General features: G+C 38.1%; 1 protein-coding gene across 21 annotated transcripts in view; it reads left to right on the forward strand.

Moving 5' to 3' along the window:
• Nucleotides 1–19,069, forward strand: part of MAGI2 (membrane associated guanylate kinase, WW and PDZ domain containing 2) — a 679,299-nt gene that overhangs the window by 514,824 nt on the left and 145,406 nt on the right. For 16 of the 21 annotated variants that reach the window (XM_085512814.1, XM_085512758.1, XM_085512827.1 and 13 more), the window contains 2 exons: nt 10,188–10,245; nt 18,308–18,429. In XM_085512814.1, coding sequence (XP_085368940.1) covers nt 10,188–10,245; nt 18,308–18,429 — 180 coding nt within the window. Of the gene's footprint in view, nt 1–10,187; nt 10,246–18,307; nt 18,430–19,069 lie in introns of those variants that run through there. The other 5 variants (XM_085512832.1, XM_085512838.1, XM_085512842.1 and 2 more) reach the window with 2 other exon arrangements.

The following is a 19,069-nucleotide window of genomic DNA, read 5'->3' on the forward strand; positions in this document are numbered from 1 at the left end:
TATTTTTCTCCTCGTACATGTTATTTTGATTGGGGCTCATTATTATTATGCTGTTGTCCTTCATACTGAGACTTCCGAACAAAGTGGTTGGTGTTGAAGTGATGCAGCCTAAGCACTCAGTCTGTTTTGTTCTCAAGTTCCAAAAGGAGAAATCCTCAGAACATTTCAACCAGGTACACTAGGCCAGTTCATGAAAGGCAAGCCATTTGATTACATCTAAGCTGGTTCACAAAGGAATTAGAAAGTATAAAATAGACACAGACAAAGCTGAACTGAAATGAGATACTCATATATGTTTAATCTTCATGTTTGGTGATACCATAGGGTCTTCTTGGGTCTACTTTGTTCCAACTTTGTACTAGACTGTACCCCATTAGAAATAAGGTATAGGTGATGTAGTGTGGAGGGTCAGGATTTCTGAGAACTTGCTGGCATCTTGGTATTTAAAGAGCTGAAGAGACTGGAGAACACTAAAGAGCAGAAATGAGAAACTAATAGAAAATTAAAAAGAGGTGAAATGAAAGATTTGCTTATTATACTACTAAGCTGGAACAGTTTCAATTTGGCTTTCAACCATTAAGTACAAAAGCAATTAAAATAATTTAAATAATGTAATTAATTAAAATAACTAATTAAAACAATATCTACATAGAAATCAAAACTATCATATGGGACAAAGCAAGGGCATACAATACAGAAAGTTTACTCTCCATTTGAATAACTCAGATCTGTTGCTGATTCCAAAACACAATCATGAAAGTAATATATATAATCTCTCAGCACTGATTCTTTTGAGTAACTTGAAAGTCCCCTGATTTATGCAAACAGGCTACTGCTCCACATAAATGACAAAATGAACAGATAGTCACATCTTCTATTGAGTGTTGTGGATATGCTTCTTCTGAGACAGCAGCTATAAACTAAGTCCTCTCAGACATTCTGAGACTAGGAAAGACAAACAGAGCAACAGAGGTGCTCTTAAACAGCAGAACTCGGGGACAGTGTTGCTGGTGTGATTTGAAAATAACTGCAATGTTTGGCAAAAAATAAAAATAGACTGCAACTCCTTTGGGGGAGGGTGGGGTTTTCTTGAGAGAAATGGGAGGCTCTTTTCTTTAGGAAAAGAATCTGAAAGCTTTTGGAGATACTTAATGATAAACTAGACTTGCTTAAAAACCAGTCATCCCTCTGTTCTAATCCATCCTTCTGCTCTGTCCCCATCTCCAGGCAATGTTTGGGTTACTTCTCTACCCTTAAGTAGATTCTACACTGAAAAGAGGTGGAGAATGTATGTGTTGCCACTTTTCAAGACATTGCCAAACATAAAAGTAAAAAGTAATGAATTAAACTGTGAAGATGAAAGTGCTGCATTGTCTTTCCTTTTATTTTTTTCTTCCCACATTAGCTACCTGCCAAAACTACTGAACATTGAAGAAAACATGTTATTATTATTATCCACACAATTAAAAGTCTTGATAGAAAAGTGACCTACAAATACAATTATTTTGTCATTGTCACAAATTGGTGTATTAACTGGTCACTACATTTGCAAAGTGCCCCCATAAATGGAAACAGAATGTGTCTCTGTTAGATTAACAAAAGTCCTGTTCCTCATGTAAAGTTTCTTTCTGCTGCTGTCACAGAAACATTCTGAGAGAGTTTTGGCAGATGGCATTACAATTCAAATAAAGAAAAATAAGCTTCTGCATTCATACATATTTCCTTGTCATTCAAATGCCAAGGGATTTTTAACATACTGTTTAAAGTATGGAGTGACTCAATTTGAGTGTCCTCATAAATGTAACTAATGCATAATGATGAATAAGTTATGACAAGAACTTTCAGAAAGCAGTTATATGCAACTAAAACATATTCTTTTCTATTGTGCAACAAAGAAAAAGTAATAAAATATGAGCATTTTAAAGTTGTCAGCCTAGACAAGACAATGAAGCCAATGAGGAAAAAAAAACAGATTCTAGTGGCACTGTACTGGTATAATTCAAGAACTGCTGCCTTTGCTTCTCCAGTGTTAACCTGAATTTTCCACATTGCACAGAAATCTCTCATCAATTGTACTGATTTGTCTATTTCATGAAATATTAGTTAAATAACTAACATATCTGGGTTACGCCCACCCAGCTACTGTTCAGAGTTGTGAAAACGCTTTATTTAAAAGCATGGTAGTCATGGAAACAGATCATGTAGGAAGTACCTTGCAGAGCATTCTTCAGACTGCTTGCATGCAACTTCATTGGCTATTTGGAAATAAAATAATGAAATGTAAGATGTCTTGTATTCAGTCAGAGAATTGGTTTATTTAGTCTCTATCCGTGGCCAGTATGTGATACTTGGGAGGCTGTTGTGGCTCATCACAAATGAATAATACACCTTTACAGTCTGAACAGGAAAACTTGCTATCAGTGAACCTCTGCTAGATTATTAGTTTAATCTAAGCAGACAAGATAGTTCTCGGCTGTGTTTTTCCATTATTTCTGTAGATGCTACATTTTTCCATTTCTTTTTACATGTCTAGCCATTTTCCCCTCAGACCTCTCATATCAAATCAGGTAATAAACACTTAACATAAAACCAAGGAAGAGAAACAAAAAACACTCTATATGCCTCATTTCTAAACTTTGTGTTGAGAATTTCAAGTCCCAGTGAAACAATGAAGTCGTGAATCACACATTTTCAAAGTTGACTGAAAATTTAATTCTCTCTATTTTAAAAAATTCTCCAGGAACAAGGTAAAATTACCTATTTTACTAAGAAAGAAGGTCAGGGGAGCTGAGGAAAAGGGGTTGCCCTCTATGTGAAGGAGCAGTTTGGAGATACTGAGCTTTCTTACAAGAACTGTCTGGTAGACAGCCTATGGGTCAGAATCAGAGGAGGGTCTAGTAAAGGTGACATCACTGTTGTATGTCATCACAGACACAGACTAATATGACCTCCAAGTGAGGAACACAATCAAGCCTTCTTTAAACAATTTCGGAAGAGGCTTCTGATCACAGATTCCATTTTACTTGATTGGAAATTTAACCTGAACTCCACTGGATGGGCAACAGGGCAGTAGGCAAACATTCAACAAGGATTCTGGAGGTTCTTAGGAATAACTTCTTGACACAGGTACCAGATGGGCCATGAGGGTTGGTGCATGCCTGGAACTAATGGGACTAATGGGAGATGTGGCAATCAAGGGCAGCCTTGGCTGTAGTGGCCATGAAGTAGAGAACTTCAAGGTGATGTAGCAGAGGAGCTCAGGAAACTCTCAGATGTTAGGCCCTAGTGAGATGCCTCTGAATAAATAAAGAAGCAAGTGCTCTGTAAACACGTTTCTGCATACCTGAAGGAGAAGGTGGTCACTGGGAAGAGCCAGCGTGAATTTAGCCAGTGCAAATTGTGCCCAGCTAATTTGACTGCTGTGATACAGAGCTTGTGAATGAGGCAAAAGTGATTGGTGTCCTTTACCTTGATTTCAGCAAGATTTTTCTCTGTTTTCCACAGTATTTGCGTATCCCAGGTAAGGTGTTACAATCTGAATGGATCTAGAGCTACACAGGTAAATAACTTCGAATTACAGGACTCAGAGAGAAGTGATTAATGAGTTGTACTATACTAAATTTTAGTGGTAGAGGAATACTACTGGGGTTTATAATGGAGGTTGTCATGTTTGACATCTTTTCATGCAACCTAAAGGAGGTAGCAAAACCAAGTTTCCTGGTGACTAGTTCAGAGGGTTTCCAGTGGTTCAGTTGAGTTTGATAAATGGGAGCAAGTTCAGCTGAGGTCCACCGAGATGGTCAGGGGTGAGGGGACCCGCCCTGTGAGGAGAGGCAGAGGGTCGTCCAGCTTCTTTCTTAGTAAATTTCAGCATTAAAAATAACATAAAATCTGTAATTTGGGTTTCTTACAGAATAAAGGGCTTTCTCCTTTCTTGTACTGGAACTTAGGAGGTCTGCAGCAAGCTTCAGTTTGTTGAAGTTTATCTATGAATTGAAGATGTTAGTAACAGAATATCCAGCTTTCTGTGAGGTCTAGCCTGTGCTATTAGAAGCTATATATTTCTGTGGGTCTTTTTAGGTCAGTAGCCAAATTGAAGGTTTTAGGTTATATAATAACAGTACATTCAGTAACTCCATAAAATAAGTAAATTAAACATTTAACAGCAAAGGTTATAATATAAATAAATGAGGAGGCTGAAAAGCAAATAGAAGAAAGCCCTAACTTCATAAGATCAGGAAGTTGTTTGGCAGAAAACACTGGTTTGTAATAAGTCTGAATTGATACAGTCAGTAGTGAAGTACAAGTGCTGAAAGATTTGAACATCCAAAAGATCAAAAAGAATGTTTATTTTTATCCTGTTTTCTTCAAAGCCCAAAGAATATTGCATAAAGAGGATGTGTTAATAAAATCAGTTGAAGATAGAGTAGATCCAATCAGCTGAACATCAGAAATTTATAATGAGATGCAAAGCTGATGCACTTGGGGCTCCTTTTCTGTTGGTGAAAATCAGTGCACTTGTGACAGTCACTTTTATGTGCGCATCTGAACCTTGAACCAGCTGGAGATGGCACTGAACTCATCTGCATGTGTGTGAGCAACCACCAAGGCATGTGCTGAGCTTCTCTGACAGGTTTGCATTCTGCACAAAGATTAGCACCAAAATGACTTTACTGCTGTCAGTGCCCACATTTGCTAGCTCTGAGGCTAAGGGCTTCAGTGACTCCATTTAGATTGACCCTTTGTAGTATTGAAAATGAGATAATGAACATACCAATGAGAAAATGATTCCTAGCTATTCTTGTTTAATTATTCCATGGAGGCTTGGATGCATTTATATCCACTCTCTTAGGCAAGAACTTGTAGCTAAAATATGGATTTTTCCATGTTCATGGTAGTATTGAATTCTTCAGCAGAAGTCACATCAGTGGCAACTTTGAGATCAACCCAACATGGGCTTCCCACAGGCTGCAGCTTTTCAAGCACTGCTCCAGTGTAGGGCTGTTTCACAGTGCCCACCCTACAGGCACTGCTCCAGTACTGCCCCACTGCAGTGACTGTTGTAGGTCAGTAATTCAGTTATTTTTTCACTGTATTAATGCAAATCTTAGTAGATCTACAAGTCTACACATCAGAAGGATCTGCTAAAGTTAAAAATATCCGCACTGTTGGCAATATTTCATGTGGTAACAATCTTGGGAGAAAACGTTTTTGAAATGAGAGTAATATTTAGTAGTCTACATTCTGCATAATTAAGGAGGTATCATGTCACAATGCGCTGCGCAGAAGGAAGAAGATGCATTTATCAGATGTGAATGTTACATAGTCATTTGTTTCCATTGTGCAAGAATAAATTATGCATAATGTCATTTTATTCATGAGAACAAATTGCACATGAATGGTTTGTGATTACAGACAGTACATAAACAGTGATGACATTGTGAAACTTGCTGGTATGAGAATGACAGTTGGAGAATACACATTTAATTGTGATTGAGCTGATGTGGCTTGGCTTGGAGTTTGTACACTTTACTAAACCTTCCAGGTGATTCCTGGTAGGAAGACTGAATTTGTTAAGGTGGGTTAAAGAGGTGAGGTTATCCATCCTGCCTTTGTTGCTGTTCTCACTGAGACACTGAACAATTGTAACTAACTTTTTCCTAATGTATTTCTCTCATGGCTTTTGAACTTTGTGCTGGCATTGAGAAACCCATGATAGTGATTGCATTTTTCAGCTTAAGGCAGCAACACTTGAAACATGTCTGGGTGGAGGAGCCTGTTGATACAGTGCTGAAGCAAAAAGCCTTACTGTAGCATTTAAATGGTTTTTGTTGCTGGTTGGTTGGTTTTTGGAGTTCTCCTATGTTATACAGTGCTGTATCCTACCAGATTTCACATCACTATGTAGATATTAGGTTAAATACCAACTTTCAGTGAGAAATTTCTCTTCTGCTTTCTTATAGCAGCCTATTACAGAAGTATTCAGGAGTAGCAGCCCAGTTTATAGAACCACCCCCAAGATCATCTAGCCCCCCAGCCCACTTACCACCAATATTTCCTCACTAAACCATGTCCCTTAGTACAGCATCCCTATGTTTCTTGAATGTCTCGAGGAATGGTGACTTTACCACCTCCCCTGGCAGCCCGTTCCAGTGCCTGACCACTCAGAGAAGAAATGTTTCTTGTCATCCAACCTGAATCTCCTCAGGTGCAACCTGAGACCATTCCCTCTCATCCTATCACTGTTGTGCGGGAGCAGAGATAACCCCACCTCATCACTGCTTCCTTTCAGGCAGTTGTAGAGAACCATGAGGTCTCCCCTGAGCCTTCTCTTTTCCAGGCTAAACAATCTCAGTTCCCTCATCTGCTCCTCATAAGATTTATTTTCTGTATCTGTTTTGCATATCAGCTTGGCAATGTAGACAGGTGCTAACGGGAACATTCAAACCAGGGATCTCCAGCCCTCTGCTCCTGCAGCACTACACAGCACAGCACAGCACACACTGAGAAGCACCCGCTCCCTGGTAAGCACTGCATTCTGCCATAGGGTATGGCAGGCTGCTTGTTTCTGTGTAAGCCAAGCGATGAGGACCGCTGGTTTACACTTGCAGATCAATGTTTGCAAAGACTTTATCTCTTAAGGAAACTGGAAGAGTGTGTAAATGCAGTGGGCCAGGGAGTGGCACTCTGTTTTTTAACTTTTAAACCAAATCATTTGTTACTTTTGGTAGGAGGTAACTTACTTGAAAGGGGGTGGGGGGGGTTGGGGGGAGGAATGAGTTTGAAATCAGGAGATAAAGCAGAGAAGAAGCAAACACAGGCTGTTGAATGGAAATATGTGGCATTTTTCTGAAAAATATCATATTTAGGTTAGGGGGCTCCTCACCTCTCATGGGTGTTAACAAGGCAGGGCAGATGACCCAACCTGTTCCACATCCTTTTTGACAACATTCACAACAACGGTGGTTTTTTTATCTCTCTCAAACTATGCTCCCTTTTTACTATATAAATATTTTGATTACACCTGATTCCAGAAATACACTCTTATCTTTCTTTCCAGGCTGTCTGCAGGGTAGTGACACAATGCTGGCTGTTGGTCTGAAACCTTCAAAGATTTTTATGATTCTGTAACATAGTTAGTAATGCATTAACTTTAGGAAAATTGATCTCTGGGTTTGTTAGTTTGTTTTTTTCATCTTGGCACATCGAGATCTGAAATGTATTCTTTCCTCTATCCACAGAGAAGATTAAGTGGCACCATCAAAAATAATTCTGAAACACAACAGCTTTCAGAAGGCAGAATAAGAGCATCTGGACCATTAACATAAGCAGGCTGTGATGAAAAGGCACTGCCACTGATTATTAAAATGACCTGCTTCAATTTACATTAGTCTTTCCTTTATTTTCTTCCTTCTTATTTTCCTTCCTTCTTTCTCTCTTTCTCTGAAGATACAAGGGCCTTTGTTAATACTGGGCATCTAACTTTCAGAGGTACTGCTCCTTCTGCATTTAAAAGCCTACCCAGATGCATACTGAGGAAAGTATCTGAGTGTCAGCTCTGCCTTTTTGATCTTTTTTTGGATGACTGCTGCAGCACCAGCTAGATGCTTCTTCTCTCGTGAGGGATATGAAATGCAAAAATCTGGAGCATATATACATTCTATACAGATTATCTGGCGTCTTTCCATCCTCTTGTAGTATCAGCACTGCCAAATGCTGTGCAACCTTTTACTGATTTTTAAATAGTGATTTTACGAATGCTCATGAAGAGGGCCTCAAATGGATGGTACGAGGAAATATGTGGGAATATAATAAGGTTTAAGGTTTTTCCTCACTTTACAGAGAAATTGTGCTGGAATCAATAAAATTGAAAGACTTAAAGACTTGAATGACAGAACTGTTATGCCCATGAAAACGAAGGCTTCCTACATAACATAGTAACCATGAAACTGTTGGTTGCAGGAATTATAGGTGAATGCTTTGTGCAAGAGCTATCAAATGAATATCAAAGAGATCTGAAATCTACTGCTTCCTCCCACTTCAAATCATAATGGCCAACAGTAATCTCCTTCACGAGTGTTTTATAACAGTTCTCTTTTATTAATGTTTACTGATCACTCTCATCCTTAATGATCATCATTAGGCACAGTGAACTGAAAAAGAGAAACAGCAGTGCCCTCACCCTCAATTTGGCAAGCGCTTTGCTTCCTATCTGATGAGTCAATAAAGTATTCTTGTGCTGAAATTTTATTTCAACGGTGAAAAATGGAATAGATGCCACTATTTAATGTCATGAAAAATAACCATAGTGCTCCTGAAAGCAAGTGTAACAAAAGATTCCTTCAACAGAAGCCCTGTAGTAAACTACACTCCGCTAATCCTATCTGCTATATTTCAGGAGGGGGCTTGGACTTTGTATTCTAGCTATTTTTACTGGTCAACACAGAATTTTAATGAAATAGATCTCTACAGGCTGCATCTCCAGTGGAAAATAAAATTAAAGCATAGCCTTACGTGGAGTTAATATCTGTCATATACACCAAGGTATTCTTTTATTTCCTTTCTTCTGAACCCAGGAGTATTTTATGATGTTAGATAATCAGTGGTTTAACCCATGCATTTAAAAGTGGGTTCTCCACAATATCTCCAATTCATTAATTTTTTACAGACTTTTACACTAGAAAATGGGACTTAACATTTGCATTCTCAACAGATCTTTCAGTCCATACTCTGTTATGATGTTATGCATCATTACTTTAGGGAAAAATAGACCAACATGTTAACAGTAAATCCTCAAATTATTTTGGATTTTCATAAATATGTAAAATAAAACATATCATCTGAGTCTGTTTATTTACAGAAATATAATACCTACTTTTAAATTTTCACAGAATAGCTAAGTTTGTTGTGGGTTTTTTTTTGTTACGTAGCTGAAAAAGGCTGCACATTGTAACTCACATTGTAAAAGAGATGTATGCACACATTTCTGTGTGTGTGTGTCAGTGTGCACGTTTGTGCATTTCTGAGTATGCATGGAATTTATCAATGTCTACTACACTTTACTTTTAAAGTGAATTTTAGGTGGACAGATATGAAAGCAACATGGAATTGATTAGATGAAAAAAAGTGAGCAATATTACATTCCAGTAAAATATGCTTGTAGTACTTAAACTAATATTTTATTCTACATCATAGGATTAAGTGAAATCACCATTTTTTCACAGCAAATTATGAAGAGGACTACACTAGGAATTAAATTTACCATAGGAACAGTACAAGACTTGTACATCAGCATCCATGTGTTTGAATGTTGTTTGTGAATTACAACTAAGATCCATCCCAAGATATATAGGACTGTGGGAACCATCACAGGGACAGTTTCCTACAGATTTTACTGAAGTTCTTGGCTGATCTGGATCCAATATCTGCCTGGCTTCTCTGCCTACTGGGTCCAGGATACTGGCCCTGCTATCTCGGCATTTTCAAGATCATTACATTAATATATTTAATAATTTTTAGTACCTGAATGTTTTAGGTGTCTTCTCTATTTCAAGTGTTAAGGCTGGCAGATGTTAAAATACTTTATTTTGGTTTGCGCTTCCATTTAGTTCTGTGTACTATGATGATTCTGATATGTAACTAAGCTTTGCATGACTTTGAAGACCATGGAATTGCCATCATAGTGAAACAAATAGAACAAACCACTCATACTTAAGTGACAGGAGTCAAACTCTTTTCCTTTCTTCTAGACCAACATATCTAGGGTTCATAGCAAGGAAAAAGAAAAAATGTGTTCAAAAAGTGGAGTGCTTGTGTGTCTCTATATGAGTGTTTGTGTATCTATTTGGAAGGAAAGAAAAAAAAAATCCCTCACTTCCTCTTGCAGTGATGTCATACAAGATATGCTACTGTTGTTGGCTGGCACAGCTGTTGGAACAGTAAAGTAGTTCAACTAAAATGTGTTTTTCTCAAGACTGAGATCTTTGTTTGCATGCCAGTTTTCTAGTTACTGCTACTTGTGGTCACCCTGGTGTGTGTTCAGTGTTTGGCATTTGCTTTGGTGATTTTATCTGACCTCACTAGCCAGTTATTTCCCTCAACATCCAGCAAAGATCTGCTATTTCACTATCTGAAATCATAGCATTCTGTATTTCATTTACTGAGAGAGATAAATCTTTGTTTTTCAGAGCTTCCATATGGCTGGGAGAAAATTGATGATCCCATTTATGGCACTTATTATGTTGAGTAAGTTCCCAAGTTCAATATTAAGTTGCTGGTAATATGTCATAATATAATGCTAGTGTCCTCTGCAGTGCTTAGCTGACAAGACATGGGTGAAATTACCAAATCTGGATACAAATGGGTACAAACATTGAATGTTAAACTGAAGGTATACCAGGAATTCTCAGTCATCAGTACAGTTAATGCAACCAAATATATTCAGTGTGTCTCAAATCAGTGACTCAGTCATTCAGTCTTTCTGTTTCTCGAGGGTCTGATTTCATGGTAGTATTCCAGTTGGAATCTGTAAAATAATGTATTAATTAAATAAATGTTGTACTTTCTCTGTAAGATTTGAACATCCAGTGAGGTACAGATCTTATTAGTCAATGAATAAAGCAAAGCATAATCATTTTAGCTCAGTTAAGACTGCTTTCCTTTTCACAAATTCGATCTTCACACTCTGCATATAAAATTTTAGGTATGTTATGTTTTATTTCACAACACAGTCCTAGCATTCATTTTTCTATTTTTATTCTAGTTGTGGAACATGAAAATCCTGTGTGCAAAGGGGAATAGAAAGATTTTGTTAGAGAAAGCCTGTTCCAGGTAGTTACTTCATAAAAAATAGGTAAATCAGAGAGATTATTTTCTATTCTATCTAGCTTAGCAGAGTCAATCAGATTTATGTAAGGTGAATGTAGATTCAACCTGTGATACCTTCTCAGAGAGGTCAGTTTTTATTCTTCTCTCCAACCAATGCCTGCTCAAAGTACATAGGTCACTACAAAAGTAATGCCTCTATTTATTTCTGTGGAAACTACAACAGACACAGAGAGCACAATAATACTATTTGATAGAGCAAAATCTCAGCTACAAAACACACTTTTTCAATGTAGTCATCACCATTACCTCTACATTTTCACCAGCAATGAACAAGAGCCAACATGCCACAGTTATGCAAATCTGTATGGCCATCTGGAATGTTGCTTGTCTTTCACATCCCTTTTGCCAGTGCTGAGATGCACCACCCACCTCTCACTGTGCTCACATCCACTGGTTGGTCTCCATAAATGTTCAGCAAATGTCAGCAAATGACAGTAGGTGCCATTTCTCCCACACAGAGGAATTCAGCTACACACCTTTGCTTCATTTGCACTTCCATGACGGACATCATTCTGTCAGACTGCCCCCCTGCTGTTGTCTGTCTCACAGCAACAAAATGCAACAGAATATTGGCAGGAAGGTTTAAAATGTACTGACATACCACCAGCATCCATCTACCCACCAAAATAATAAAACAGGAGTCATTACTTTTGGAGCAGCCCTTGTATATAGCAAGGGAAGGAGAACGCCACTTTCTGTCTCTGTGCAGGCAGAATTTTTACAGACTATTTGTATTGAGAAAAGGTCTATCCATTACTTTTTTTATTATTATTATTGAAGAAGGGTGTCTTCACAGAGGATAGTACCTGACCTAAAAATTCAGCTTCCGATCCTGACGCAAAGCAGTAAATTTATTCTAGTCGTTTCAGACAGAATAGAGAATGTTCATTTGCATGTCACATCATTCCCTCGGTCTCTTGAATTCATACCAATGCTTTGATAACAGGATCACTCTGGACGTATGCTAGTAATGCAGATTTCCCAGACCATAGAATATGCAGCTGTTAACATGCATAGGGTGGCACTGTATAGGGGGAATCATAAAAAGATCAGGTTTCAGAAGGGGTAGAAGATGTGTCTGAGAGATTTGCCTTTCTTCACTGCTGTAACAGCAGCTTTGCTAGCCCCCATGCAAAGCAAACAAACAAATGGAAATTGTGTCTGGCCACTGCCACACTGAGTCCTTCTGTCCCAATCTCTAAATGCAGTAGCATCTGCTCTGCTGCTTTTTTGTCCCTGGCTGAATCCCTGCCCTCAGGTGCAAGAGCAGCAACCCCATCTCCTTTGCTGCTTGCCCAAGCCAGCGTAGTCATTCTTCTCTATCTAAAGGTAAGTCCTTAAGTAATACCATCAAATTGTGCCTGAGATCTTTTATGAACCCAGAGAAGTTAGTGGTTGATGTTTATGTATCTTTGTACTTAACCCCCCCTGAAGATTTCTGCACATACATTTATAAGCTGCTTGGTTTATTCCACCTTGGTGGTTTTTACTGTATTTTGGTGAGTAAAAGTTGTTGTGCAACTTCTATGTATTAATGTCTTACTGAGCCGTCCTTTGCTGTTAGTGCAGCCCAAGTCACTTTGTCACTGGTGAGGCTCATACTTCCCTTGCATAAGGAGCAAGTATTCATCCCCATTTCATGTCCATCCACAGGTGAAAGCAAATGGGATCCTGGGCTCCATCAGGAGAGGGGTGATCAGCAGGGATAGGGAGGTGATTGTCCCTCTCTACTCGGCTCTTGTGGGGCCCCATCTGGAGTACTGTGTCCAGGTGTGGAGCCCTCAGTACAAAAAAGACATGGAGAATTTGGAAAGGGTCCAGAGGAGGGACAGGAAGATGATCAGGGGGCTGGAGCACCTCCCCTATGAGGACAGGCTGAGAGAGTTGGGCTTGTTCAGCCTGGAGAAGAGAAGGTTGCGGGGTGACCTCATTGCAGCCTTTCAATACCTGAAGGGAACCTACTCCCAGGAGGGGAGTAAACTCTTTGAAAGGGCTGATAATAGCAGGACTAGGGGAAATGGATCCAAGTTGAAGGAGGGAAGATTTAGGTTGGATGCTAGGGGGAAGATCTTTACTAGGAGAGTGGTTAGGCCCTGGAACAGGCTGCCCAGGGAGGCTGTGGATGCCCCGTCCTTGGAGGTGTTCAAGGCCAGGTTGGACGGGGCCCTGGGCAACCTGATCTAGTAAATGTGTATGTTTGGTGGTCCTGCTAGGCAGGGGGGTTGGAACTACATGATCCTTGAGGTCCCTTCCAACCCGGGTCATTCTGTGATTCTGTGAACAAACACAAGATACTCAATCCAGATGTTATCATGCAATTACATATTTCAAGGCCGTTACTGCCAGGTTTCTTCATCCTACTGCAGATAAGATTTGTGGAAAGATATATAAAACCTACTGTAGGCTCAGAAGATTTAAGAAGTAGAATAAATGTTCACAGGATGGCATTAAACCTGAAGCCATGCTAAGTTCATAAGGCATTTTATAGTCAGTGAAGCACAGATGTACTTTAATTTGCTGTCTGAGCTCAATAAGTTTGAAACAAAAATTGCTTCCCATTTTTCATTCTAAAAAATAGGAGTTATGCCTTTTTTATTATCAGTATTCAATGGATTAGTTCATTTTTAACTAGATACAATTAGTTATCATTAAACTGTCTTAATTATGTCACAAGAGTGGGGTAAATCATGGAAAGCTGTGTTATGAACTTTCTCACATTTAAGTCCAGTTCAAGATTATATGCAGGCCTTTAAAACTGTCAGTGAAGAAAGGACTCATATTCCATTCACTGACACATCTGTATTGCGTGGGAAGACTGCAAGGAAGGACAATGGAGCAGAGAGATTCAGGTTCACTTTATGTGAATCAGCCATGCTCAGCTCCAGAACCTGAGACCAAGAGAAAATGTGAAAAACAAGCAAGCAAAAAAACAAAAACAAAGAAAATAAAAAGGTCATGCTGGCAAAGTTAACTAAGATTTATTGCACTGTATTTGCAAATTCTGTTAAAAAATCAGGTCCCCAGTATAACTTCATCACATAAATCATGCATAAATGTAAGTTCAAGACATTATTAAAATTTTAATTTGGCTTGTTATGAAGATCCCGACTTCATTTGTAAGGTGTAGACATTTCACATGAATGAGAATTGTTTGGTATACCTGGGTTAACATTCATGCAATTCTCTCCTAATTTATAAACTAAGTGCTAGCAGCACTTATCTAAAGAAGGCTATGGAATGCGGTTGTTAGAGTGCACTGGGTCTTTCTTTCAGCATTCTAATTGACAAAAGATTATTTCCCCCTTTAAGGATGATTAACCACAACACAGAGTTCAATTTCCTGAGGCAGCCTCTGTAATAGAACAGCTAAACTGACCACACAGGTATTTATTCTGGAAAAATGTATCTCCTTAACTTACACTTTCTGACAATGTTCTGTTATTACTCAAGAAGGAAACCTTTCCAGAGGTGTTTGTTTTTTGGTTTTTTTTTTGTTTTGTTTTTTGTTTTTGGTTGTCATAAAATATTATTAAAACTTGTCAGCATCCCGATCCTCAGAACTGCTTTGGTGGGTTTTAATCAGCAACCACTAATAAACAACCGTCCATTAAAGTAGCTAAGGAGAAGAATAGGCTAAAATCCTTCTGCTGATGCATGTGCTTTTAGGAAATCTGGTGTTGACCATACTCCTCGTGACACAAAATTCACTATTTCAACTTCGCAGCTAAAAGCAGCCCATACCCAAATCCTACAGCTTGCATACTGTGGGCTAACAGTGGCACTGATTGCCCCTTCTTCTGTGCAGGGAGTTGATTGGGGTTTCTGGAGCCAGAAAGTGAGCAAAATGCAGCCTGATTCTTCTCTGGAATTCTTTTATCTGGAATTTTATCTCTGGAATTGGATTTTTATCTTTGGATGAGGCTTTTACATTTAATATTCATAGTATAAAGTATAGTTAAATCAGGACCCAAAAAAATAGTTATGAGAAGGGGAAGGGGGAGAAAAAAAACTCTTTACATAATTTGATGAAAAGTCTCATCCCACAGGTGTGATTAGATGTATTCCTCTAGGTAGGCAGTCCCATCTTCCTTCTGGACCCCAGTTAGAGAATAGCAGAGATGGGATTTTAGGTTGGAAGAGTACTAGATAAAATTTTCAAGTCAAGAGAGAAATGAACACTGAATTAGGTGATGAGGGCAATGAGCAATACAACAAAAAACCAAAGCACTTATTTGTACCCATCTCTAAAACTCAAACTTAGATTGTCTTATTAAGGCCTAGTTCAGTAATACCTATTCTGTATGCAGCTGAAGTACGTAGATGAAAGGCTAGAATGTCCTTTCTTTCAAGGAAAGTACTTAGCTTAATAACTTCATTCTCAGCTAAACTCATCAGTAGCAATTTTTCTGATTTAGCTGTGGAGATGTAGAGCACTTAAACTTGCACAATAGGGAGGTGCTTCTTGTCTCATAAGTCTAGGAGCACAGATCCAGGTTAACTGATAAAAAGGACTGATTTTCAGTATAATTTTGTTGTTGTTGTTTTGTTTGTTTGGGGTTTTTATTTTTGTTTCTTATTGGACCCAAAATGTAATACAGCTGTATGAATTTGATGGAACTTTCACATTGTGTTTTTGTGATGGCACTCTGCTATAAAACAGTCAAAATAGGGAAATAAAGTGGAGTTAAGAATTACTGAGATTGCATCAACACCCTGAGGTGACTCAAGTATCTCTGTTAGTCTTCCTGTCTGATACATTAGAACAAAAAGGTCATCTTCATGATAGCTATTACAGAAAACACTTCTGTCTAAATGTTCTAAACCACAACTCCAGCTCCTACTCGAAACTGCTGAGAGGCAGCTGATAAGAAATTCTAGCTGTCATGGCAGTATCACAGGAACTGATTTTCTATGAGCCATGGACACATCCTGTAGTAAGTAAAATCCCTCTTTTTTAATCACATGACCACATGTAAGTTTTGACTGGGGGCACTGGACTATGATCAGCAGTTGCAGCAAAGTTCTAAGCATATCATTCCTAAAGGCAGATGTATAATCTGTTTTAGAATATTCATTATCTCTGCATTATATGGGACAAAAGTTACAGGAACCCCTTGTCCTCTGGAAGGGCAGCTGAGGAATGAGATAGGATATTTTAGAGCCTCCAAAATAGTGTTTGATCCCTTTGTTTGGGCAACTAACTCAACATCCTGTGTAGAAAACTTAGTTTTCAATCTTGTCAAATGCTATCATAAAGCAAGGTAGACTTTTATCCCATATCTGCTATTGGAAGCTGTTTCATAATTGCACACTTATGCTTGAAAGAAGCCCAAAGTTTTCGTGACTGAAATCCCAACATTTTTAATATATATTACTATCTACTTCCAAATGTATTCATAAAATGCAACTATACATCAGCATTCATTTTACTTGAATAAAAAAAGCAAAACACCTTTGGTGTTCTGTCACAGAACACTCTCTTTCATTGGTCTTCCTGTAAAAACCTTTGTTGTGGATTCGTTTTATTTGATCCTGGGAGATCAGAACTTTATCTACTATTTCACATGATGTTTCACAACTTCCTTTTGAGTGGCAAAAATGGTATCTCCTTTATAGTACTGGAATACATCACATGCTGGTTGTAGCATGAAAACTACCATTTTCATGCTCATATCAGTATTTCACAATTATCCTATTTAATCCTATTTAATGAATGTGAGTCTTGTCTTCCTTAATTTCTAAATGATGAAGCTTCTCTCCCCTCTATCGAACATTTCTAGGTTTCCAATAGATAAAGGTGATGAAAACTGACCCCGGCAATTACAGCATGGTCTAAAGCCTAGGAAGCAAAGCTTGCAATCTTAATCAGTCAGTATATAAAAGGAAGAAACAAAAAGAATCTTCTATTTTTGCAGTATAGATTCAAATTTATAAGAAAGCTATTAATGAAATTTTTTTAGTACAAGAGTTATTTAGCTGCCACTTGAATGAGAGACAGCCGTGTTAAAAAAGTAGCAACTCCAAAATTTATCATATATTCTTCCTGTCGTTAAATCAAGTATTTTATTTTTTCATTAATAGAAGTCTTTTCATTGCATAAGTCTTTGTTTTCCAAGGATAATACTCTCCCTTAGGACTTAATGACTTCCTTCAACCCCTTCTTTATGTCAGTTCCAGACATTTTGTTTGAAGTAGTGTTAGGATCTGAATCCTGAGTGACCTGAGTAGTGCTTAATGTTTGGGCATAAAAGGTCATCTCAAAATAAATAGAAGGAATTCCACCCACTTTGAGATCTCAGAAGTTCTCAAGTAACCTCTCCAAGTGCTTAAAGCCCATGATCAAGATTGACTTTGCAGAAAAAAATTGAGTATAGAGTGGTTCAGTGAGAATAAATAAGGACTGATGTGTTTGAGACCTTATTTTGCGTTGTGTATTTACTTCCCCAGAACACTATCTGCAGTGTAAAACTCTTAAAATTGTGATCCTATCGTGACCTCATCTTTTAGAATTGTTCAATACTTCCTCCTAAATCCCCTTGGCTTTTTCAGGAAAAGTGAGAAACATGTCACAGAATTGTAGGGCTTTTGTTTGTTGGTAAAATACACTCTTTAAGTTCAAGTATTAAAATCGAGGATAAGATTAAAGTAGTTATGATAGTATTTCCAAGCAAAATAAAGGAAATAGGTGATGTAATGACAGATGTATTTCCTGACTTGCTACAGGAAATGTAATATGTTTTTTTTAAAGGAGGGAAAAAAAAAAAAAAAAAAAAAAAAAAAAAAGGTGTATAACAGTTACTTCATCTATAGTTCATTATTTATGTATATAGTTTTAATTTAACATCTGACTTTTCTGAAACATCCTGTTTTTGTGTACTGCTTAGCAGGTACACAGCATAGAATTAAAAAGAAATCATCCTCAGCTACTTTCCTATGCAGCATATATTTCTTTTTTAAGCAGGGATCATTAAAACCTGTTGTGTGCCAGGCTTTAACTTTTCTGTAAGTAATTTTATTTACAGATAATCAATAACAATGAAAAAATATTGGTTCAGTCCCTTTGAATCATGCTCAGAACTATGTATGTACTAAAGACATAAGAAACTGTTGTTGTAGCACGCTTCAGCAGTACTGCAATTTACCATGTAGTCCCATAGATCAAAACTGTTTGCCTGTAGCAAAGTTCAGCATATTGAAATGATAAGGCACTTTCCAACGCTGTTCATTATTTTATGCACATAGATTGTGCATTTCTCATCCCCACCAAAATTATGCAGAGTATAAAGGACATGCTCAGGCCCATTGGGGTTTCATAACAGTTTCGCTATCTAACCACACACACCTAAGTCACATCCTACTGTGAAAATAATCATTTTCCCCAACTGAACCCAATTTTTAATCAAAACCAAATTTTTTCCAGCCACATAAATAGAAGAACACAATTTGAAAACCCTGTGCTAGAAGCAAAAAGGAAGCTACAGCAGCATAACATGCCCAACGCAGAACTTGGAACAAAGCCTATGCAGGCCCAAGGTTTCCGAGGTACAGTACCATGTCAGCCTATCTTAGTTAAGATGAAAGATCCTGCTCTCCTGCTACGCGACAATTATTTTGTCCTAGTCTGATGGAAATAAGAGTGTTGCCAATTCTCACAATGTTATCACCTGCCTCGTAGCGTTTTTCTCTCCTAAGAGTTACAGCTCCTGGAGTTGCGGGACTCATGAGACACCTATGAAACTCTAACCTCCAGAGTCGCAGGAAAAAGTGACAAGTTGACCTTAGTGTTTCCTGAAGGCTGAGAAACAGAATGCACAATAAGAGCCCCGAAGTAATTTTCTAAATAAAATACTAGCTTCTATTCTTGGGAATACGTGACTCTCTCTTGAGCACCTGAGGTTGGCAACACTGAGATAATTAATTGTACTTTCTGTAAATTACCTTTAGTTGATGTTTGGTATGTTTCTTAGCTAGCTCATCTAGCAAGCATCAATTAAGTTAAAAGCCTCAGGCACTGTGCTGTAGGAGTTTACAGGAATACAGCCTCTCTATAATGTGAGAATTAATGTGCTTACAATGAGCTGTTTAAGCAGCAAAGTGTACTGGTAGAGACAAATAAACTTTAACATCAGGTTCCAGCTGGAGAATGAGGCTTCTTCTCCTTTGTGATAGTAGGCAGCTCCTC

Source organism: Coturnix japonica, chromosome 1 (assembly GCF_054131305.1).
Source record: "Coturnix japonica strain WE chromosome 1, WE-NBRP24, whole genome shotgun sequence".
NCBI lineage: Eukaryota > Metazoa > Chordata > Aves > Galliformes > Phasianidae > Coturnix > Coturnix japonica.